Raw genomic sequence first — 25,515 nt, 5'->3', positions numbered from 1 at the left:
CCTAAATACGAAAAGCTTTTTGAGAATGAGTTTTTGTGAGTTTTTTACTGTTACTGTTTGACTTTATTTGTTAAGCATACACATCATGCTATATGCTTGTATCCTTTATCTTTTGTAGAGCAAATGACAAAAAAGAGAACAAAATAAAACACAAGCTCCACACATGATGCTATGGTGCAACCTGTTCATCCTGCACCTAAAAGTGCAAAAGTGTGTGTGTGTGTGTGTGTGTGTGTGTGTGTGTGTGTGTTTTTTTTTTTTTTTTTTTTTTTAGATCTGAATGACTTGGCTCACTCATGTAAATACAGTATACATGTATACAGTATGTGCTGTAAATGGACTGGTATCCTAACTTTAACTTCTTTTCCACCAGGTGTCAGCAATGCCCATTAAGACAATATGTTCATATTGTTTCAGTTGGCTACATTTTTATGAGTCCATTTTACAAATTAGTACTTTTATGAACAAGTAATTGTTTCAGTGTGAGTACCCTTAGTGACTTGTTTTCTTCTGAAATGCTTTCAATTTGGGTTTAAGGGTTTAAATGTAGCCTCACTGTGAGTGTGAGCAGTATTTAGTTCTTCATGGTTACCACGGTGGTTCCAACAGTATGTTTCCATGTTAAAACCAGCTGGTTAGTTCAGTTCATTAAAATTTGCTGCAGTGTTGCTGATGAATCTTCCTGAATTTCATTAAATTCCATTTGTAAACTTCATAGAGATATTTTTTCAGTCACCCACCAAGTGTTCAGTTGGATTGGACTAACAGCATATACACACATACACAAGTCGGATGGTGACATTAGGCTTATTATGTTGTGAGCAGCATGACACACACTAATCTGACAGCACTAATCGGGGATTACACTGTACGCTGGGGTGAAAAGGTCTCAGGAAAACACACACACACACACACACACTGCATGTACATAAGGATAAATTCATTTTGCTTCACACAAACGGAAATGTATTCAGACTGATGGCTTCTCTGGAACTTACAAGAACTGAATTTTGCTATGTTTACGCTGCAATAGTGGAAAAATGGCTTCCCTTTGCTCTCAAAACATTCTCAGTTCTTTGTGGCATGGATTCCACAAGATGTTGGAAACATTTCTTTGACATTCTGGTCTATGTTGACATCACTGCATCACATAATTTCTGCAGATTTGTCAGCTCCACATTCATGCTGGCAATCTTGAAACCAGTTTTGCAGTTGATGCTTTATCATGCTGGAAGCAGCCATTAGAGGATAGTAAACTGTGGTCAAACAGGGATGCACATGGTCAGCAACAACACTCAGGTAGTCTGTGGCATTCACATAATGATTGATTTGTATCAAGGGGCCAAGAAAACATTCCCCACACCATTACACCACCAGCAGCTGTTTACTGTTTACACAAAGCAGATTGGGTCCATGGAGTCATGCTGCTGACACCAAATTCTGACCCTACACCAACAATCATGAGATGTTTTTCCTATTCTGATGTTTGATGTGAACATGAACCTGTATCTGCATAGATTTATGCATTGCAGTGCTGCTGCACTGGCTGATTGGAAATTTGCATTAATAAGCAGATGTGCAGGTGTTCCTAACATAGTGCTGGGTGAATGTATTCAATGCACAGAGAATCTGAGAAATGTGGGGGGGGGGGTAAGCAGGGGCCCACATGTGATTTTCGAGCCACCTTGTGTGTTTATCCATCCCTGGTTCTGTGTCAGTAACAATTATGGTAACAATTCTGGAGATACCCTTTGCACACTAGCTCCCTCACATTCAGTCATTAGTTAAATACTCCAAATTAAAACACTATTTAATTGAGGACCACCAATTGTACTCAACTCAGTGACTGCATCCAGCGCTGATTGGTCCATTCCCCATATGTCCCGCCTCTGTAATGCTACAACCAGCCCCTCCCCTCTCCTCTCTCTGCGGCTCATAACCAAGTCAAAGCCTATACACTGCACGCGGACAGGCGCGGCGAGGGTAACGCCAACTTCACCTTGCCTTTTAAAAAGCCGACGCCGTCCCTGCAGCGCGAGTAAGGTCAGGCACGACCACGAGAGGAGGATGAAATAGTTAGTTGAATTAAAAATAACAGGTGTCGGCCAGGGCACAGTCATCTTTCATCCCCGCTGTACGAGGTTCAGTTCTGCGCTTCCCGTGACATGAAAACACTCAGCACGCGCCTGGTTCCGTCGCATTCACCCGCTGTCCACGAGCAGCCACGATGGTTAAATGTCCTGTTTAATGGTCGAGGTACGTGGACTGTGACTTTACGGTTGTATGTCCAGCTTAGTCACACGCAGGTTTGTGCGCACAAGACTTGTTTTGGAATAGGCCTGGTAAGACTCAAAGAAAAACCTGTGTTACATTCCTATAATGGTACTTTTACGACGTATAAACTGTCTTTAATGCTCACGAGAGAGTTTAAAATGACCGTATTTTAGCTTTGTGTATGCTGTATGTGCTATATGCCATGGCATTTTTCCTAATTCTGTATGAGTGCGGCAGTATTCTCAAAAGAGCTGTAACGTTTTGATTCTCTAGTGAGTTTATAGTGACCTTGGGGTCTAATGCTAATGCTCACCCCCCCACCTTTTTTTTTCTTTCTTTTTTTTTTTTTTTTTTTTTTTTGCTGCAGACTTCTTCATGTATATTCCATAAGCTGCAGTGTTAGCTACAGTGGGCCTTGTGTGTATTATTGCAATGTGTCACGTCAGTGTATTGACAGCTTTACAGCAGTCAACCTGCAGCCTGGACACTGCAGACCACATGTAGACAGTGGGCAGGTGTGCAGCAGAGGGAGCTATGATACATTACAAGGCGGATTTGGTGTTTATGTTAGGTTATATGTGACAGTATATGTGTTCGAAACAATTCTGAATATTTGATAATATATCTTGATATATATATACAGTGTACAGGAAGTTGATATTGTGAAGAACTTGGTTGTGAAAATAAGGTAGTTTATTTTTTATATTTTTTCACAGGTAAAGTACATGTAGAGTGGCTGTCCTGTGTAATCTTTACTCATGGTCCGTTGCCTAGCATTGTACAGAGCTTTCAAATAAAGAGTTTATTCTTGAACTTGGAAACAATTTGAGAAAAACAGTTAGGGCTGCCAGCTACCTCTTCTCCAGAGCTTTCTAAAACATCTCATGGTTTTCTTGGTTGTTATGGAGATCCCTCAGTTGTCATCACTTGTATGTTGTATACCATATGCAGTGATTACCATTGTCTGGTGCCTAACTTATTACATGTTGGAGAGCTTGTTTCCCTTTAATACCCTTGCATAATTAGTGGTTTTGTGTGCAAATACTTAAATATTGTAACATAGAACATGCATATAAGATTAACCATATGCAACAGAAGTACAACACTGTACTGAGCAGAAGTTTGTCAAGTATACAATGTGTTTGTGTTTGTATTTAACACACACATTTTCTCTACAGTGATTAAAGTGAGTTGCTGTAATTGATGCTTGCACAGCACCATTTTATGTGTAAAATACTGAATGTCAAAAACGTTTGAAACTGTTTCTAAGCCCTTTTTTCAACATCTCTAGTGAACATACAGGGGACAGTGAATAGGCTTCCTCTATCTAAACAGTTTGACAGCAGTTAGTCATAAAAAGACAGATCTAGAGACTTTACTGGAGAGCTGTCCAGATGAGGTGAATAATGATGTGAGCACAGAGCTACACATCATGGAAAAAAAAATGATGAGGGCATCCTGTAAACATGCGATAACCATGTGGGCTGGATGAGTGAGTACTCACTGTCTCTGGTTTGTCTCCATCCACCCGCTTCCTGCCCTCCAGTAAACAGCAATGAGCTAATTTAGATGTAAATCCTCCTACTCAAGGTTCTTGTTCATGACTGTTTTCCTCCAGAGAGGTGACGGTGACGAATAACAGATGATTTGTTATGTGTCCATCACGTCAGCTAGGTTACCTGGTTTCTATCAGATGTGTGCGTGTGTGTCTTTGCTGTCATGTTTCTCTAAACCAACACTGCTTGGTGCACTCAGTCAACTCTATCTCTTGTCTGCTGTGCACACAGATGTTGAGCCATCATAACTATTATAGCCATTACTAGCTATTATATATAGATGACCTCAACTGGAAAATTTTCAGAGCTGAGTCTGCCTGAACCGAAGCACAGTACTCTGGATTGTAATTAGTCCCGAGCTCAGATCAGGATACAGTGGCAGATTACCACACAGCTGATGTACTTTATCAATTTTAACTCATCAGACAGAGATAGGCAAGGTGTCATTCAAAAGCAGGGTAGAGCTGTTGATGGAAAATATTTATCTGTCACCACTCACATTACTTTGCAGGGGGTTGGAGTGAGGCAGCAGGAGTCTTGATCAGTCAGGATTCACAGATAGAGGCTTGACGTTAATCGGGAGTCAAACAATTAGTCAGTCTTCCAGTCGATCATCGGAAAATTAATCAGAGACTATTCTGGCAATTCGTTAATCATTTAAGTCATTTTTCAAGTAAACATTTGTTGGTTCCAGCTCCTCAAATGTAAGGCTTTGCTTCCTGTACTTCGATCTATGTCAAAGTTATCAAACAAAACTTCTTTTGAGCATATTAGACTACTTTCAGAATATTTTATAGACAGATATATATATATATAGTGTTTCAAATTCAAATTTCAATTTGAGATGTCTCACTATTAACAGGCTTCTAGTAGGACTGTATTATCATGGAAAAATTATACTGACTTAATGTGATTAACATGTTTGTGAATTGTATCTTTTGCAATATGTCTGTCTTATGTGTATTAAAATACATTTAATTTGAACTTTGAGCAACCACACCTTTGGTAGAAAATCACTAAAAGAAAAACATGGCTAAAGACCCCTGACCATGAGGACAAACCATATGGAAACATGTGATTAATGCACATTGTTGCCAGTTGATGCCAGTTTGTGGCCTGACCCACTTTTTCAGTGTCGCTGGCCAACACACGGACATGTCACTACCAGAGTGGCAGATGCCACTGTCACTGAACCCACCTACTCTCTCTTACTCACTGAGATGATGAGGAGTCTTTTAAAATGATGCCTGTAGTCCATTTCCAAATTCATGGTTCAGTTTGGGATATTAATATTAATTACAGTTACAGTGAGGATGTAACACAGTGATTTACACTGACTAATATAATACATTTGTGGAAGCTCAAGGCTCAAGATTCACTGCTTTTTAACCTTGTACCCCCAGTCATTAAATTCAAATTAGTATCTCATATTTTAAATTGTGTAGACAAATGTTGAGTTAAACTCTGCTGTAGATTTTGAGGACTTGTGAGAGTGCGCAAGAGGTCTGTGAGAGTGTGAGGCCTCGCATAAGAGGGTCACTGTGACTTTTGGCACAGTTTCTATTTATTAGCCAGGTTCATTGATGCTCCTTGATAGCGGTGGGTATTTTTGGGTGTTGTAATATTAATCTCAGCTTCTCTTTCTCTCTCCCTCTTTCTCTCTGCCACAGAGGTGTGGAGCTGTCACATTTAAAAGGTCGGAGCAGAATGCCATACAAGTTCGCATGCTGGGTAAGAACACTAACTGACCTGAATACCTCACTGCAAAAGGTTGTTAATAAAAGTAGTCAGCTGCAAATTGGTGGTGGAGAATGTTTCCAAATATTTGGAAATAGGCTTTCACTAACCTTTGGCCCAGTGTAATCTCTGTGTCAAACCATATAGATGCTATCTCTGTATACACTCTTCACTGTCCCGTTGAATGACTTTTGGTCAGTACAGTAAGTTTCACAACTCTGTCAAAGTCATAAGTCCAACTCGTTGAGAAGTCAGTGTGCGTAACATTGTTGAGTCTTTTCCCAGTCATGTTTTTTGAAATAGTGTCTGGACTGGAGACAGTAAAAAGCAACTGTTTATCATAACTACATTAGGCCTTGATGATTCAGACCTTGAAATGAAGCCAAAGCTGTTTGTTTTCCATATTATTGTCAAGTTTGTTTAAAAGTTTCATGGAAAAAATAAGCAGACTGAAATTGTGAAACAACTGTAAATATGTGACAAAAAAGGTAAGGCGGCATGTAAATTACCAGTGCAAAAAATAAATAGATAAATATAAAAAATTGCATGTTCACATACGTTAACATGCACAAACGCAAACGAGCAGAAATGTAGATACAAACACAAATACAAACACTTGGCACTGTTTTCTTTTAGAGGGCCCATTTCATTCACTGGCTGACCCATTTCTCTGCAGCGACCTGCCAGCAAACGTGACCAGTGGCATAATTAAAGAGAATCAAAAATAAGAGTCTCACACACACACGCACACACACACACAAAACACAAAACACAAGAGTGCATTGGTATCACAGTCGTACTGTAAACTATGCAGCGTGTGTGTGTGTGTGTGTGTGTTTGTTTGTGTGAGTGTGAGAGAGGGAGCGGGGGATCATTCGGAGCCAGTAGTCCTCTGGCTGACAGCCAAATTTACTTGTCAAGACTCCCACTGACCTCGCTGACTCTCTGATATCTGTCTTTCTCTCATTCTGCGACATTATCGCTGTTTCACTGTTTCTTCTGTTATAATCCTTCTTTTCTTTATGTTCTCCGCTATTAAAGTCCCATATGACTCAGTCTGGGGAAGATGCAGTTTCTGTCAGGAATGGCCAGTCTTCTTGATGTTACTACTGTTGTTCATAGCACTGATAAAGGCTATTTTACACACTTCATGATTGTATTATGTTTACAAGTATGATTTGGTATCATGTCTGAACATACCAAGTTCTTATAGTATCATTATAGCCTGAGAAAAAAATCATACATTGTTTGGACCAGAGTGGTTTGCAGCTGAGTGTGAAGTGGCTGGGATGAGTGCCAGCGCCTTCAAGTCTAAGGCCACAGCTCTGCAGAAAATGGTGGATTGTTCCCTCCGGGTTGGGAGTGAGTTCCTGCCTGAAGTGACAGAGTTTAAATATCTCAGGATCTTGTTGAGTGAGTGACAGTAAAACAGAGTGCGAGACTGACAGGCGGATTGGCATCAGCAGTAATATGGACGCTGAACTGGACCGTTGTGGTGGAGGGTGAGCTGAGCAGGAAGTTAAAGCTTTCGATTTTCCAGTCGATCTACCTTCCAGCCTTCACCTACTGTCATGTAGGGCTCTGGGTAGTGCCCGTGCGAATGAGTTCACGGATACAAGTGGCCAAAATAAGTGTCCTATGTAGGGTGTCAGCCTTAATAGGTAGGGTGGGTGAGAAGCTCGGACATCCGCAGGGAGCTCAGAGTAGCCATGAGACAGTTGCAGTTGTTCGGGTGCCTGATTGGGATACTTCCTGGGCACCCTCTTTAGGAGGTTTTCTGGGCACATCCAACTGGGAGCATACCCTGGGATAGACCCAGAACTCTCTGGCAGGATTACATAACTCATTTGGCCAGGGAATGCCTCAGGACCCCCCAGGAAGAGCTGGGAAATATTGCTGTGAAGAGGGACGTTTGGAATACCCTCCTTAACCTGCTTCCACTGAGGCCTGGCAAGCAGAAGTCAATGGATGAATGGCTGGATGGATGGATGGATGGATAGAAAGATGGATGGATGGATGGATGGACCATGTGTGGTGTTCGAGGATTTGAATAATTTTGCATGTGAGCTGCGTTCTTTAAAGGTGTCAGATTTTCAGGATGAGAGACATCACTTAGTACAGTGTGTTGTGAGTGAAAGTAATTTATAATCCAGCTCATCAGGTTTCAATGCAGAGTTGCTGCTCTTTTCTTTGATGCCTTTTCCAGTATAAAATCGCAGTATAGACTGTTTTTGATTGATGTCCTGTCGTGTTTTGGTACAGGAACAGGCAAGAATTTATCTGTATATGTTATGAATAGCCAATGGAAGTAATGTATCTAGTTGTAGTTTAAATAATCTTAAAATATGTTCCCAGCCTAAAGGAAGAAAGTGGGGAAGAACTTATTGACTGTGTCTGAAAACATCAGGTTCTTGCCATCAATTATAGAGTGTACTTGGCGAGTACAAAATAAGAGATGCTCTTTGTTTCTTCATGATGTCACCACACCCTACAAGAAAATCTAATATTTCACACTAAATACCAACTACTGATCACAGCTGTGACAACACAACCATACACATAGCCATGATGCATTTTCGCCCTTCTGTACATTGTCTCACAGCCTGTGTCTCACAGTTTCCCACAGCCTCTATCTTTTATCTGAATGTTCTTTGTCTCATGATTTCTCGCAGTCAACTTCTTGCGTCTGATATGTGACATTCAAGGCTACGTTCCTGTCTGTGCCTCTGTGTGTGTCTGTCTCAGTACTTTTGTAAGCATGTGACTGTTTCTCAAGGGAAAATTTAAGTGGAAACATGTGATGTTTGCAGCACTGCATCCTTTATGATTCTTTATGATTATACATAGGTCTACTCACAGTGACTTAATTGAAGTATTATAATTAATGTCTGGTTTTCAGCAGCCACAGGAAAGCCTGTGGGTGTTTGTGACGACAGAAAGAGAGTTGTTTCAGTCCCAAATGAATGTTCAGTCATGTGTAGGTCATCTGAGTAAGAACTAGTTCAGTTCAGAACATTAAAGTCACTTTATAAGGCTCAGCTGCAGGGCATAAGTAGTAGATAATGCAAGTATAAGTAAGACTTTAGACGTTGGCATTGAATCTGATTATTTTAGATAAGTCCTGGATACAGTTAGCGTTCCTACAGTGGTGCTTGTGTCAGTCATCATGAATTTAACCATTTCGCTGTCTTCCTTTTTGACATTTCTTTGAATGTCATCCAGGAATTTAATGTTTCAAACAAATCCTACCAGAAATCCCGGCTGTGTTGAAGCCTGAGGCTGCTTAGTCACCTGAGCAGGAGAATTCGGAACAAATAAATCACAACAAACTCACTCAAGTGTTTCTGTGCCAGTGAAGCCTTAATGAAGAGTGACTCACAGCATGCTGTGCACCTCGATTTACCTTCAAGCAGAACAAGTTAATTTTTTTGTTCTCTTCAGACTATGAACTTGTATCCTCAAAGGTGAAACAAAATATGCGCACAATTAGTACTGAAAAATTACTAATTTAGTATTTAAATACTAAATACATAATATATTAAAAATAGCTACTGGATACTGTGTGTGTGTGTTTTGTGTATTTCTACATGTGCTCGCTTCACACAGCCCTGTTCCCGTTGACCTGAACCGCGAGACAGAGGATGCGTCCGTGAACCCAAAGCCCTGCGAACGTTCACACAAATCCTATTGGTCTGTCGCTCAGCTAGCAGCATATAGGCAGAGTGAGAGAGAGAGTGTGTCAGTGAGCTCAGAGCGGGGAGAGGAGGGGCTTTTAGACTCCACAACAACGCTGGCGCTGAGTGAGGCTGTAGGGGGGAGAGGGAATGCGGCAGAAGGAGGGAGCAGACCGTCAGTGGTCGACTCTGGGAGACGGGGATACGGACGGATTCTCTTCTTTTTTTTCTGGCTTTTCCCTGCTTTGCATTTTTTATTTCATATTTTTTATCGCTCCTTTTGCTCTCAATCTGTCTGCCCCACTGTCCTTCCTGCTGCTAATTCCGTCTTTTCCTGCAGTCTTTATTCCTCTGTCCTACATCCAGACTTGATACTATCTCTGTCTATCCTCCTCTTTCCCGCCTATGGCTACCTGACAGTGAACTTCTCCTTCTGCCATCTCTCTTCCTCCCCTGGTTTCTTTGTCCCACCATCCTTCCTTCACTCCCCTTCCTCACTTTCTCTCCCCTCGTTACTTTGATCTTTCCTTTCCTTGCACTTGTCCATCGTCCGTCTATCTCCGCGTGGTGTTAGGATGCCAGTGTTGGAGGGGCTCTGGGGCCCAGATATCAGGATGCGGGACTCTGGTTTTGGTGTCGGGGTCGATGTCGGGGGCTGTCCAGACGAGGGCTCTCGCTCACCCGTGTGGGATCCTCTCAGGACTCCCCCGGTTACCTGCGGGGGCCTGTCGCTGGCCCTGGAACTTCCAGCTCTCATACGGCAGCTCAGGGCAGCCTGGAGGGCGCGCAGGGGAGGTCCTCGGGGGTCTGAGAGAAGTGAGGCGGGCACTTGGGTGGAAGCAGAGAAGGAGGTGGTAGAGGCGGTGAAGCAGGACATAGAGGACAGGAGCGGACATCTGGAAGGTAACACATAATACATGTTACACGGACCGTAAAGCTTATGGGATTCAGATAAATGTTTAATGTCTCATGTATGTTGTTGTTGTCAGTTTTAGTTTGACCTAGCAGCTGTGTGTGCTACATGACAACACATTTATGACAGACAGCAGATAGTGTGTGACTTTACGTTGGGTTTTTAGGGCACATGGCTTCACAGTGCGTAACGATTTGTGTAGAATATGTTATGTGCTTTCCTGTTTGGAACAGTATTTGTGTATACCTTTATAAATAAGGGTGTTTGCCCTTGTTTTGTGTGTTCTTGTGCATCCATTTTTGCATTTGAATATTCAGCTTTTGACCCCATGCCTGGGTGCACGTTTTCATTTTTGACAAGTGCGTGTGCGGGTGCATGCATGTGTGAGACAGATTGCATTTGACGAGCGCCTCTGGCCCTATGTTTACGTGCGTGTCTGTTCGTAAGTGACGTGGGTCGAGACTCGGTTCAGGGCGGCTCAGACAGTCCGGCAGAGTAAATGGTGAAATGAGGGATTTGGGGCTGTAAAGCCAGAGTGTCCATTAAATAAAGCTGTGTAACCATCTGCTGAGCTGCAGCTGTACTGATGATGCTGATGTGACGCCATCATATGAGCTTCTGTCCGTCTGTCAGGAGCAACACTGCTGACGCAAAGTAACATTGTTTACAGTTTGGTATTAAGCAATGGTAGATCTTATATTTAACAATGATGGTAATGAACAACAATGGCATCACATTGATAGTGAATAGGATGTCAACTTTGGGAACAGTAATGCTGACTTTATTTGCACTGAGGGGTGTTTTTGCCCTGATCTTAGACTTTCTCTCACACTGTGATATCATTTTGCTGATATGAGTATGATGCAGGGAAAGACATGACTTTGATATTAGTATATAAACAAGATTAATGAATAATAAGATTGCTAATAATTGTCTTTCCAGAAAAGTTCTTGTAACCAGCTGATCCAAAAACGGAACAATTCACATTTAAATCTTTAAGGTGCTTTTGAAGAGTTCAGATGAAGAAATGATTCATACTGTGGGGAATTACCTGTGTGCAAGTACTGAGTCATGAGGTGGAAAATGGACACATGTATGCTGTTCGCTGCCTGTGACTTTCCCTTTGAATCGTGATGACCTCATTCGTTCAATGACTCTTTACAGAGGGTGAAAGTCTGTCTGCGGCTGCGCAATATTTGATTTTACCACACAACGGCATGTCAACACACTGTGAGTTACCTTGTCTATGGTGACAGTAATTCACTCTGACATTTCCCATAGCAAAGAACAAAAAGAGCTGAAAAGATCAGAATTCCCTTTTTTTTTTCTTTTTTTTTTTTTTGGGCCAACATTTTGGAGTTCAGCATTTTACCAAAAAACCCAAAAACAAAACATCTCAGTTTTCATGCCTAAAATGATTATCAGTTGTCATCTTTCCCTTTGTTGACATCTGGAGACTGGCAAAGCAACAGAGTATTGGAGCCTCCATAATTTAAAACATCTGTAGATATAATATAGAATGTTAAATATTGGCTATGATGCAGATACAGACAATTTTTTTTTTAAAAAAAGCACAGGTTCCAGCTCCAGGTTTTCTTTGTTGTTATAATATTAAACAGAAAATGGGGGAAAAAAATAAAAAATTGGCTACTATTTTCTGGTGCTTACTTTAAGTTTTTGGCTAGATTATAGATTCATTGACAGTGAAATTAATAGTTACTTGCTGCCCCGGGTCATACAAATCACAAAAGTTATGAGGCAACATTTTCCTTTAAGCACTGCTGTTTTTTCTGCCTCTTTGTGTTTAAATAAAAAGCTGTAATAAGCACAAAATAAACCAATAAAACATATCTTTCACCTTAAAACATCTAAAACATGGATTTTTACATACAGTACTGTTGGCCTGAACTGATATTATTTACACATCTGGCTGCTGTCACCAGCAGATCACACTGATTCCAAATCATTTTTAGTGCAAACGCACCGAAAGAGAACATGTTGACTCTGCCAATGAAGTTAACTGTATCTGGAGATTCCAGCCAGCTGTGAGGATGCACTGTATGTACTGTTGCATCCAGATAAAACAGCAGCAGCAGCAGCTGCAGGCAGCAGGAAACATCATCTGCCACTGCGTATTTAAAACATGTTTGTATTCGAGTGTTGGCACTGCATATGGCAACAATGTGTCCAACTGTCTGTCTTTGTGAGAAGGAAAACAGCCCCAAAGCATAATTTGTGCCTTAAACACCCACAGATTTAATGAGGCCAAGTGAACACACTCCTGTCAGAGCCCTATATGTATGCATGTATGTATGTATGTGTGTATGTGTGTGTGTGTGTGTGTGTGTGTGAGCTGTGTGCCAAGCATGCAATCTTGTTTTCACATTTGGAATCAGGGATTTAGCCTCATTTGCAAGTGAGTGTTCATGCACTGGTCCACGAGGAGGCGCGTGTGCATCGCCGTGTCTTTAAACATCCCTTCCAACTGATTCACGTTTTCATCCTAAATGACCCAGTTCTGCTCAGCGTGGAGACAATGACCTATTTACCGCACAGCGAGTTAAAAGAAGAGACAGGGAAAGAGGAGGGGGTGGGGATGGTGTGGGGTGGGTGGGGGGGTGAGACGAAAGGATGGATCAGATGGGGAGAGGCGGGTGTTGTTGTTGAACATGGAGGAATGAAGGATGATGGGAAGGTTTAGGGGGTAGGAATTGAGAGAAAGTGGAGACAGGATCCAGAAGTAGGGGAGGAATGAAGGATGGAGTGCCACATAAAATAGAAGTATGGAGAGATAGCTAGAGCGAAAGAGGAGAGCCAGAGGGGGTGGTGTATGTGTGTGTGTGTGTGTGTGTGTGTGTGTGAGTAAGGACTGATCTGAGTGTTACTGCGGTGGTTTTTCTAGATGATGTATTTCCTCCTCTCCTTCCCCGCCAGCGCGCAGGATAAAAAAGCAAAGAGGCTTTCCCCCTTTTCTCCTTTTCTTGCTCAAACTAGGCCAGCAGGACTCTTCTACTGCACTTTAACAGGCTGAGTCACTTCCCCCAAGTGGTTTTTGTTTGTTTGTCAGACTATAACATGCATAAATAGGGAATGATGCTGCTTTTCCACCATATGTTTTATGTATAGCCACCTTGCCTACACAACACGCACGCTCACATTTACCGCAACCACAACACCTGCCTACAAACTCACTGGCTTGCCACTCTGGCAGCCCACACTCGCAAGGCAAGATCTGGCAACCCGAGGGAGTTACCACAGCGACTCCAACCCCATTAACAGGTAGTTTAGCTTCTCCTGTGATCGGGAGTGACAGAGGTGATGTGAATTGGCAACCTCTGGGACATAATACGCTCCAGTTCCTCACATCTGATGTGTAAATTATTCACTATTCCCATAGTTTTTAGTTTATTCAAGTGTAAATTTCATGTGTGTGCGCATGTGTGCTCTGACTTAGAGCCTAGTTTTGTTGTGCCTTGTTGTCTCTGGCCTCAGGGTGTGTGGATTGCGCATTTTAAACAGAGGCACTATTCAGTATTCAATGATCTGTCGTGCTGTTGTGTTCCCTCTCTGTCTGATAGGTGCTCACACAGCAAGGATTAAAACTCAAAAGGTTAATTCTGGGACTCTAGACATTTCCTGTGGAAAGAATTCATACACTAGACAAAAATGTTTGATATCCTTTTAGGAGAAAATGTGCCGTCAGCATGTCATAAATAAATGGGCACTTCAAACATATCAGAAATACACATTTCCTCTTCTTTGTCAGAAAACATTTGTCAGCGGTTTAAATAGTGGATTTCTTGTTTTAGAATCAAACTGTTCAAATGGAAAAGCTTTGTTTTGAAGCAGAAAAGTAGCATTTTTACATTTTCTTCAGTTTGGTCCTTGGTTATAATAGACACAGGTTATGATTAGCCTTTTTTTCTTTCCCTTTTTTTTTTATTCTTTTAGAAAATTAACCACATAAATTGATCGGCGTCAGTGTGACACTACAGTAAAAACAAGACTAAATATTGTATGAACAGAACGCACGCAGCCAATGCAGCAGCAGTCCGATAAATAATGAGTGTTCAGACAGGCACTACGACAGCTGCAGCCTGGCATGAAATCCATTCTCCTTGGGCAAACTCGGACCAGATGCATGATGTCCTGGTGATTCAGCGAAGTCAAAGATCCTCTTGTTTCATAGAAGCTGATTTAAAGACAACTTTAAATCTGCTTTTATGAGGCTGATCATGTCGAACATCCACGCATGGCACCGGGGGGGGGGGGACTTTGCTCTGTTGTCCTCCCGTCACCCCGCTGGCTGCTTGACTTATCCTCCGGCCATCAGCCCCCTTCACTTGCTCCTTCCCCCCCTACTGCCTCTGCTCTGCCTAGTCTCTGTGCTCACCTCCTCTCCCTCCTTCCTCCTTGAAAGTTTGATTTATGGATTTTCAGGGGCATATTGCCAAAAAAAATTTTTCACCCTGTCCTCATCTTCCCCTCTTTCTCTCTCTCTCATTTAGCTGATGGCAGACTGAGCACTGGTCATGCTGGTGTGTTGCTGGCTGAGAGACGAGGCTCCTACCCGCTGATTGACCTGCGTATCCTTAAAAGTAAGCCTCCTTACCCATTTAGATACAATACAGTATCCATGTCAGCAATTGTCAGTCCACTAACACAGCTCTCATCTATTCATTTTACTAAAAATCAAAAAAGTTTCTAATGGTTTTAGAAATAGAAACAGTTCTGTTTGCTTATACAGTACACCATGCATAATATTTTTTTCTGACTACCCATAACACAATTTAAATGCATGAAAGTTCTTCCATTGTATGAAGAAGATACAGTAAATGAAACTCTGTTGTGTCCCAGTACCTACGCATGCAGTATTTGCACTTAGTCAGACACCACTCATGTGATGAATTTCTGGGAAATGACAACACACACCCATAAAGATTGTTAATGTGTGGAGGATTTTCAGAGAACATAGGGAAGCCTGTGGTTAATGAGGTCGTCACTCCGCTCACAGTAAATAGACGGATATGAGTCGGTCCAGCTCTGATGCTTTTACATCTCAAGGAATAAAGCTGTTACATTGAGGAGTTTTGTAAATAAATAAAGAGACATAGAATGATATTATTTCGGTATTTTAAATCACACTCATTTGTATTATAAGATACATTTGTAATATATATGGCACATATTTATCATATGTGGTCAATCAGCATTTAATTGTTAAGGCTGAATCCATCATGTCATGAACTTCAGCTTCTTTGATTTTGTTAATTATTGCCAGTGGTAGACCATGATGAATTATGGGATACAGTTTTCTCTGAACACAGCTCAGAGACAAAATCAGGGTAATTATGCACTAAATGTGGTGTAAAGTGTACTGTGTGTTTTTCCTAAGTAGGACACACAATTGTTGATCTACCTCATGGAGCGTGAACTTTCACTTAATTACTCGAGATGTATTTCAGCAAATCCTAAAGCTGCGTTTATCAGATGTGTATCTGTCTCTGCTGCACCACTTAGTCACATGTTCGTAACATTTGTCAGGTACGGTACATGGCCTGTTAAAATGAAGCCTGTGTCTTTGTCATTTCAGCCAGTGCCCAGCAGGGGGAGGTAGAGTCCGGTACAAGGAGAAAGGTGAAGCGCCTGCTGAGCTTCCAGAGATACTGCCACGCCTCCAGGCTGCTGAGGGGGCTGGTGCCCCACACCCCCGGGTCCCTACACCTGCTAGACGACGACTACCTGGGACAGGCTGCGGTAAGGACACACAGTCACATGCATGTACGCACAGAAGTGCAGTGATCCAGGTATCCCCAGCTCCCTGTATCACTTATGCCCCACATGTGAATCACAGATCACTTCTGACAACCATTTTTTTTCATTACAGCACATGCTATCGAAAGTAGGCACATGGAACTTTGACATTTTCCTCTTCGATCGTCTAACAAATGGTAAGATGATTTGTCAACATTGTGCACCTTCTGAAGTTTTGCAAAATATAATAACTCTCACCCTTTCCTTCACTGTCATACTCTATCTTCATACTCTATCTATCATTGACTTTACTGTATGTGGCTATTCACACATGAATATTTGTGTGTGTGTGTGTGCGCGTGCGTGTGTGCTATAGGTAACAGCCTGGTGACTCTGATGTGCCATCTCTTCAATGTCTGCGGTCTCATTCATCACTTCCAGCTGGACATGGTCAAACTGCACAGGTTTCTGGGTAAGCTGCTAGAAAGTGGCAGTGATTCAACCCATCCACCCTTTGTCCTGTTCTGTTCTCTTGCAAAAAGAGATGTAAAAGTGCATCTTGATATTATTGGCCACTGACAAAATGAATCCAGTATTTACCATTCATTACCAGTTTAATTTGAAAACTTTTCAAACATCTTATTTACATGTATCTGCACTGCACAGCAAATACACTGTACCTTATGTGTAATCAGCGTATTTTGTATTACATCAGTGTAATCATTCTACAATAACCTTTTATAACATGTAAATTCTAAGGATTACTGGTGTGATTTCCTCCCAATTGTCACTGCCTATTCCACATAGAAAGCGTTTGCTCTGTAAAAAATTCACCTGGCAGCGGTTTTGGTGGGGCAGAATACTCTTGAAAGCCGAGCAGGGTTTAACATTTCAGGAAAGCCCAGGCTGACGTCAACTGCTTTTTCTCTGCCAATCAGTCATTACAAAGGGAACACTGGGTTTATTTTCCCCACAGTAACAACAAATATGGATAAAGTGACTATGGGGATGTTGTTGCAGTAAGTGAATAATAATGCAGTGTTCATAGCATGCTGAATGGTGCTATCAGATACAGCACAGCAGCAATGACCTGTGTGTTGTTATGGAAACAAAGCATGCAATCAACATTTTTTTTTTCATCCTTTTTTTCTGTGCTTTTTCCATAAACAAATCCCAATGTGTGAACGCAACCCACAGTAACAGGACTTTTCTCCACACATTATGAAAACTTATTGGTCAAAATATAAACTTTGTCTCCCATAATTGTGGTTTTTCTGATAATTATCAGTTGATTATAAATGCTTATTATTTATTTACCGGGTTGCTGCAGCTGTCGGTCAACATCGGCAGTTTCAATAATTGTTATAGTCCGTGTGTAATTCTACATTTACATGCCTCGGTGAATCAAGGCATCATGGTGAATGAACTGGATTATACTGATCTGATAATCAAATTAAGTCCTTTAATATCAGATTAAGATATGAAAAGTTAAATGGTCTGTTAAGGTTTGGCCTTTTCTCCCGTCTTTCCAGGCATGGTGCAGGAGGACTACCACTCCCAGAATCCCTATCACAATGCTGTTCATGCAGCCGATGTCACTCAAGCCATGTACTGCTACCTGAAGGAGCCCAAGGTAATGAATGATACTGTATTCACAGACACACACACACACACACACACACACACACACAGTTTCACTCTCTCACGCACACACTGCAGTGATTCACTGGGCCTGAGCTTCTCCTTGACATATTCTATTAGCTTTGCTCCCTGAGGGCTAATTCCTGCTCACTTAGACTCGGCAACACATCCATCCACAGCCAGGAGAAATCCCTGAAGCCCTCTGACCAGATTAAGTGCCTCTGCATCTTTCCCTTTTATACAGTAATTGTTTTGTGTCCTCTGCTGCTCTATAAAGCTCTTAGCAATGCACGCATTTTGTTAAAAGCGCACATGCTGATGTGCTTTAGATAACAAGTACACACTCATAAGATGACAAGCCTGCTGCCTCTCCGATCAATAAACCATTTTGTCCTTGACTGAGCATTGAGCGTTAATCTCCACGCTGTGACGCACACCTAGATCTGTTATGAATTAAATCCATAACTGTGAGTGAGCACTTCAGTTTAGAGTGAAAGACATGAGATCATTTAAAATACAAGCTGAATACATAGCTCTAATTAGAAGTTAAATTAAAGAGTAAATACACTTCAGGATAAAACTCAGCTGAAACCTTATGTATTGTGCAGTCGCTAAGTACAAGGATGAGTTTGTTTAGCCTCAGTACTCCAGAGCTTTAGGCTTGAAATGAAAAAATAACTTTTAACTTGATGTTCTGATTTCCATTTTTAATTTGAGGGTGTTAAATTGAGATGTAGAGACTTGAAGGGCAGCCTGAACAATGAAAGACATCACTGTCCTCATATGCTATACTGTTTGTTCTATAAACCTCTTACAGTTCTTATCAATCATTGAAATACTGACAAAGTGATGGTCTCAGGTTATTTATATAGACTAAAAATTCAGGGTGCTCTCTAGATGTGTGTCTCCAAAATCTGAGAAGGTCAGTTTAGCTATCAGGTTTCGTTTAGACCATTCCTGTGATTGTAGCTGGCAGAGCAGCTGAGCCCTCTGGACGTGTTCCTGGGTCTGATGGCAGCAGCCGCCCATGATGTGGACCATCCTGGGGTCAACCAGCCCTTCCTCATCAAGACCAGACACCACCTGGCATCCCTCTACCAGGTAAACACCAGGGGGGAGTGCTGTGTATTACTGTGTGCGATAGGTTTAGTGTCAAAGCTGCAGCGGAGTCCGTTTTGAAAAACGCTTTTAAAATACGCTTGTCCTGAGCAGAACACATCTGTGCTGGAAAGTCACCACTGGAGATCCACTGTGGGCATGCTGCGAGAATCAGGACTGCTGTCCCACCTGCCTGCTGACATATCGTAAGAATACACACACACATAAACATGATATAAACAAATATTTTACAAGAATACCTTACTGCTTTGTTCACTGAAGAATTGTGACCAATATTTTTTACCAGTTGTAAAAACAAGGAGTTCTCTGGAATAGGTAGAAACTATATAAAGAAGACGCTCTGCTTGACTAACTGTAAACATATATACATAGTTAAATAATCATGATGTATTCAGTATCATAATCTTCTTTCATCTACCAGTGTCCAGGTCAGAGGTCAGGGTCAGTTAAAGAACACCAACACAGGAGCTCTTAATTTATCAGATCACTGTAAAAAGCAGAAAAAGTGTGCTGTGTGCACCAGGACAGAGTATGCGCTATGATAACTTCTCAATAAACATACAAAACATTTCCAAAAATATAGCTGTTGTTGGTGTAGATTTGTGGTTTTGTTGTTTTGATTCAGTGTCGTCCTCCCTCTACTCTGCAGGCAGGACATGGAGCAGCAGCTGGGCTCTCTGATCCTGGCTACAGACATCAGCCGGCAGAACGAATTCCTGTTGACCTTCAGAGAACATCTGGACAACCAGGACCTGGACCTTCAACTGGCCTCACACAGGCACTTTATGCTGCAGGTATACTGAACACACCAATTGAGAACACAGTTTATCCAAGCATTTTTCCACAAAATTCGTACACTTCATCAAATAACTTGAATTTAAACAGTAAAGCAAAGTATGAGTGAATCTCTGTGTCTTTGCCCTCAGATTGCTCTGAAGTGTGCAGACATCTGCAACCCGTGTCGGGTTTGGGAGCTCAGCAGGCAGTGGAGTGAGAGAGTGTGTGAGGAATTCTACAGACAGGGTGAGTGAAGTGTCTTCTCTCATGTCAAGATAAAAATACATCAGAGAAAATGGTTATGATATTTGAGGTTTTCAGATGTACCATTTAATTTAAGGGAACTACCTAGCTATCAAAAAAGAATTATGATACCCTCAAGACACCTAAACACCAGAAATAAACTGATGATTACTTGAGCAGTTTACTGTTATAACAGAAACCTCCTCCTGTTTTGTATAGTAAGTAAGGTTTCCTATAAATGTGGCCAGCAGAAGCTGCCAATTTTCTCAATTTTCTCAAACAATAAAGTTGAGGCTGGAAAACCAAAACAATGGTGAAAGACCCTAAAATGCTCCATAGAGAAAGTTGTTAACTGTGGAGATAGGAACAAATTTTTGTGCTTTTGAGATTCAGAGCAACCCACTTTGACATACGTAGTAGTCCTTATACCCGTTATTAATATAAAAATGCTGATTGTAACTTCTTAGGTCTGCATCTGTATCATCTTTTTCTATGTCTCTGCTTTTCTTTTATGTATTTTTTCCTTTTTTGTTTTGACATTTTACCTATTATTTTATTTATCAACAGGTGACCTGGAGAGAAAGTTTGACTTGGAGATCAGTCCTCTGTGTAACCAACAGGCTGACTCTGTCCCAGCCATCCAGATAGGTGAGTACAAAAGATATACACATACACAGAGGCAGAAGGTGTACCTCAACTCACTAAGAGATGGCAAGGAGCTGCAGGCAGTCTCAGGGTCCACATGTCATCGTCCCTCCCGACCCCATCTACCCCACTCCCACCCCTACGGGTGCTCACTCCTCCCTGCCTTTGTTGTGTGTCCTAGGTTTTATCTCCTACATTGTTGAGCCTCTGTTTGAGGAGTGGCACCGCTTCACTGAGCCCAGCCTGCTCAGCCAGACCATGATGGGCCACCTGCACAAGAACAAGGCCCGCTGGAGCTGCCTGCGATGTGCGCACACACCCTCAGATGTGCAAGCGCACTCGCACGCCGACGAGCCAAATCCCAAGGGAGGAGGCGGAGAGGGAGAAAACATCCCTTAATCCTCCTTTTGTTTCTTGGGGTGTTACATCTTTCTTTTCTTAATGGAGAAGAGGAGCATTTATCAACCTCCTTGTTTGTCCTCCAGCATATTTCCTCCCACTACTGGATGTTCACAGGCTCTGAAAAGTGGGAGCGAGAGGATTGTAGTCTGGCTGGGATTAGTGAGAAATGACTCCCTCTGCTGGAGCAGGGGATTGTAGCATTGCAGGGAAAAAGAAGAAGGAGACAGATCGATGGTAGAGCAGATGGATGAATAATCTTAGTAAATAAATACCAATTTGACAAAGTCATGCCTTGCTCTTTAACCCTGTGATATCTACTTCAAAGTTACTAAGACGCAGGAATAGAATTGAAAGCTTATGGCTGATGGAAGAAGAGGGATCAGCAAAGACAAATATTAATTTGTTTGCACAATGCTGCTAGAACAATAAAGAAAAGCCAAAATGATATACAATTCTAATAAGTCAGCTGGACTGTGCTGGAAAAGATGTTATAAAATATATGAAAAAATGAGAGGAATATATAAATATATCATCTATACTATGCTTTTTAAACTTTTAGACTCTACATATTAAGCTCTTTTCACTTTTTCTCTTTTTTTGTACAGCTTGCACTTCTATTGGATGCTCTTTCATACAAGTGTCTCACTTGTCTACTTTTCACTGAAGTGCGTTTTTAACTCAAGCACTAAGCTGGTATGTCAAGGTATTGTAAACTGTAACACGTATTCTGTTTTAACTGTGTAACCTGTAAAACTCACTGATACAATTAATGGCTGATACAAAGAGGTGTCGCTGAGATGCTTGAACTCTGATATCATCCGTCAGCTGACTTGCCGCTGTGGAGAACACGAACGAGAGCCATTTCTTTCTCACGTAATGTTATAAACAGTATAATCTGTACATGTACGACCTCAGCACTTCACATGCCAAAATCTCAGCAATGTATTAAGCCTTTCTACTGGGTATGGATATTGGGGAAGCATAACTCTGCTTACACTGATGTTAGCTTTGTAACAACATAATGGCTGCATTTATTTATCTGATAACCTCACTTTACAAGCTCATATACAACAAAGCCTTAACAGCAACTTGGTCTGTCTGTGAAACACATTTTTGTAAAGGTGTTTTGCCGTTTTCTGGACAAGCTTTCTTACATGAACAAACTGTTTATCAGCCTGTTTTTCTTCGGCCATACCAGCATACTGAAACACACACACACACACACATTCAGAGTACTGTAGCAGTTTGTTTCCTGTTTGATCTCTCTCCCAGTAGTAGGGTCAGATTGGGTCGTACACTCAGCCAAGGTGCCAATGTACTGTTCTGATACATGGACTCACTGCTCTGTTACCTCTCTAAGGCTTTTATATTACTTTTTACACTTTCTGCAGGCACTGTGTGCACTGTATCTTATGAGATCAGACTTGGGCCAATTAGTAGCTACAGATACTTCTATGTCTAATATCTAATTTACTATATCCTGCAGTAACTATCAAGTCAATTAAGATGTCTTTTACAGAAAAGTATATACTATCCTTTATTGTTAAAATATGTACAATTCATTGTCTAAAGTGGTACTTATGTGTATAATATCAGTGGTGAAACTGGTCCATATGTATCTGATGTAACTTAAAGCATATAAAGTATGTGTAAATACTAGTTGGTCCAAGTTTAAGATGTACTGATATAAAACATTTTTTTATCACTCTGCTCTAAATATGTATAGATAAGGTTGTCACATTTTAGATTTACATCTGGCATGGTCGAGGCTGTGCACATGGTGCTAACAGAGGCCCAGGCCCCATGTCTTCCCTGAGCTATGACAGAAGAATAACCTGAGCTTTACGATTCTAACAACCCAGCCAACGCACAGTGTATTTGGAGGTGTATTCAAGTATTAAGAGGTGATTTTCATGAGAAATGGAAAATCATTGACAAAATAATGAATTTCTATGACAGTTTTTAAAAGAAATTACACTAACTGTGATTAAAGCCTTTTCTATGAGGTGCAGTGCAATAAAGTTAAGTCACTGGCCAAGTTGTAAGAAAGTGGCCATATTCATATCTATAGCTCCAGTTATATGTAAATTATTCCTATGTCCTCACTATAGCACTCTATTGGCTTGGCTGAAACTCCCATTATATGTAAGCCACACTGTAGTCCATATTTTTGATGTCTTTACTGTAATGGGGATTCATAGACTATCTCTGAAAAGCCAGACACTGTTGACTGATTTCATTTACTCTAAGATACACACTTGCTGAGAAAACTTAATGACTAATTCAGTGTAGTTTTTATTTTTTGACCTTCCTCCGAGTGCAGCTTTCTGTGTCAAGAACAAACCTGTTTTTAACTATAAACACAGAACACTGTGAAACATCATTCAGTGCTACCTAAAACTGCAGTATTTCATTCTTTGTAACTGAGACGTTACTGCCATAGTGTAGACAAGTAGTCAAGATTGCAGGCCTAAGGCTGCCTTGTATTTGAATACCTCTCAGAATCAGCGCTGATACAGGGTCACTGAGCCATACTGATTTTACTTAACTTTACTTAACTGGTTTTACTAACAAGTACAAATATGTACTGTATGTCTTTAATAAAAATGTTTATGTCAGAGTGAATATTACTCATTTTCAGTACCATAAAATACAAAGCAAATCTCATAAAAACAGTGAATGGTGCGTGATGGTCAAAAGTGATTCAATCAAGACCAACAACTCTCTCTCTCTCTCTCTCTCTCTCTCTCTCTCTCTATATATATATATATATATATATATATATATATATATATATATATATATTTGAAGTGAGCACCACTAGTAGTGTCTCTGGCGTTCTTTGATCGTATCCCATGATCTTTGTGGGCCCAGTTGTCATGGACTTGTAGATGTTCAAATACTTTCTCTGAATGTTTAGGACTTACTGTCCCTGTTGTTTGGTTAAGGCTGAAGTTCAGAGTTGATCCTTGAACTTGAAAGCAGACAGAAAGAAAACAATCTCTTCATAATGTCCCTTTAGTTGCTGTCTCTGAGTTTTCTCATACGTGCTAGGTAGCTACATGTTAGCTACCTTAAGTACTGAGTGTCTTTGGAGAAAAAGTAATCATCAACTTAGTAGTTATTAATTATTGAATGAAACCTTTTAAATTAAGCCCACTGTATCCAAAACTGATCATCTGACGTCTTGACTGTATAATTCTGTTCTGACAACCAACCTCTGAGCACTGTGAACAATAAAATAAATGTTTTTCAATTAACATCAGACAGATATTACTCTTCAAGTATTTGCATGTGTTGAAAAATGACATTTTTGAGTTTGTTATGAGTGCAACTGACCACTAGATGGCAACAAAACCATTTCTGTGGCTCTGCACAAGAGAAAAAAAGCTGCAAGGGACAGCACCATCACTTCTCATGGCAGGAGGGCTCATTATGTGTGCCTCTACCTGCTGCTTTGTTTACAATATAAACACAATGGACAGCCTGTGAATCAACATGACGATTTCTGTGATGTAAGCATAGCTCAGGGCTACGGCCTCGTGTAAACAGAAAAGCTTAAAGAAAGAAGAAAGACTGGCTTAAATCACACAGCGTAAAGTCGCGTTTTGGTTGTACGAAAGGTTTGCACGACAAACAGAAGAATTTAAGAAGCTGAATGAATGAGTCACACTGTTGATTCATGAAACTGTACACTGTGATATTGTTAGCATTTTCTGACCTGTTGAAAATCAAACTTCTACAGAATACAGCAGGTGTATAAAGTGGAAGTTGGTGCAGGATATCAGAGGGCTAAAAGGGAGGGAAATTAAAGTCGGAGAGAGGAAAATAGATGTAAAGGGGATTGATGGAGATTTAGTATTCAAATACTGTAAATACAGGGTTGATGTACACTATTGATACAGCATAGTGAGCTGAGAAGTGGCACAGACGCAGTCTGTGTTTCCCTCATTTGCATATCTCTGTTTTGCAATGTAAATGAGGCTCATAGATTGTGACAGAGGCAAGGTCCACTTGTGATTGGTCACCTATTAAATCACATTGCACCGTACTAGTTGACTTTTCTAAACTTTATCTCGTCGGACAGTTGTTTCAAATGCTGGTACTCTTGGCCCTTGTGCGATTAGATGAGAGTACACACACACACACACACACACACACACTGTCATACATGTACAGGGTCGCCCCAGAGAAGGTAGAAGTTATGTTTTTAAGACCTGAATCTGTTCATCGGAGCATAACATCTAACATCCATTGGAACTGATAAAGCTGTCTTTCTGTCTCCCACTCACTCACTCACACACACACACACACACACACAATTCATCCCAGTCAGTATTCATCCAGCATGTGTCACTGTAAATATTGACACTGCAAACAAAGCCCCCTCTTTTGCCCCTTAAATGACAGTGAACCAATCCAACCACTCCCTCTGAGAAAACACTCACTCCATCGGCCTGCCGATAACCATCTACCTCCAAGTGCAAACCTGTAAAAGGCCCTTTTTGGTGTTTTTCATCAATAGCTGTGTGAGAGTACACAGGACTTAACTGCTGCATTACATGGAATACACCTTTATTTTGAGCTTTTTTTCTTCTTCTTCTTCTTTTGTTTAAAAACCCTGACTAAAAGAATTTGTTCTGAAAATGTCAAGTGAACTTTTAACACCTTCCTGGCCTCACTGCTGTCAGATGAAGAGTAAGGACTGTGTGTTTAGAAAGTGAAAAATGAAACTTGTGGTGTTCATATGCCGTGTCTGTCTCACTTTGTCTGTCTGCTC

General features: G+C 41.1%; 1 protein-coding gene across 2 annotated transcripts; it reads left to right on the top strand.

Moving 5' to 3' along the window:
• Nucleotides 1–1,913: 1,913 nt before the first annotated feature.
• On the top strand, nt 1,914–23,353 carry LOC108896880 (cAMP-specific 3',5'-cyclic phosphodiesterase 7B). 2 transcript variants are annotated; one of them, XM_018696164.2, is made up of 13 exons: nt 1,914–2,256; nt 5,501–5,561; nt 14,663–14,752; nt 15,748–15,911; nt 16,042–16,105; nt 16,285–16,380; nt 17,441–17,541; nt 18,519–18,650; nt 18,762–18,853; nt 19,318–19,462; nt 19,595–19,691; nt 20,256–20,336; nt 20,515–23,353. In XM_018696164.2, the coding sequence occupies exons 1-13, from the start codon at nt 2,236–2,238 to the stop codon at nt 20,730–20,732; spliced, it is 1,362 nt and encodes a 453-aa protein (XP_018551680.1). In that variant the 5' UTR covers nt 1,914–2,235; the 3' UTR covers nt 20,733–23,353. The 2 variants fall into 2 exon arrangements, with proteins under 2 accessions (XP_018551680.1, XP_018551679.1); XM_018696163.2 differs by lacking the exons at nt 1,914–2,256; nt 5,501–5,561 and adding an exon at nt 9,366–10,144.
• Nucleotides 23,354–25,515: the final 2,162 nt, after the last annotated feature.

This window comes from Lates calcarifer, linkage group LG7_1 (genome assembly GCF_001640805.2).
Source record: "Lates calcarifer isolate ASB-BC8 linkage group LG7_1, TLL_Latcal_v3, whole genome shotgun sequence".
NCBI lineage: Eukaryota > Metazoa > Chordata > Actinopteri > Centropomidae > Lates > Lates calcarifer.
The sequence above is the reverse complement of the archived record's forward strand: the minus strand, read 5'-3'. Positions and strand labels throughout refer to the sequence as shown.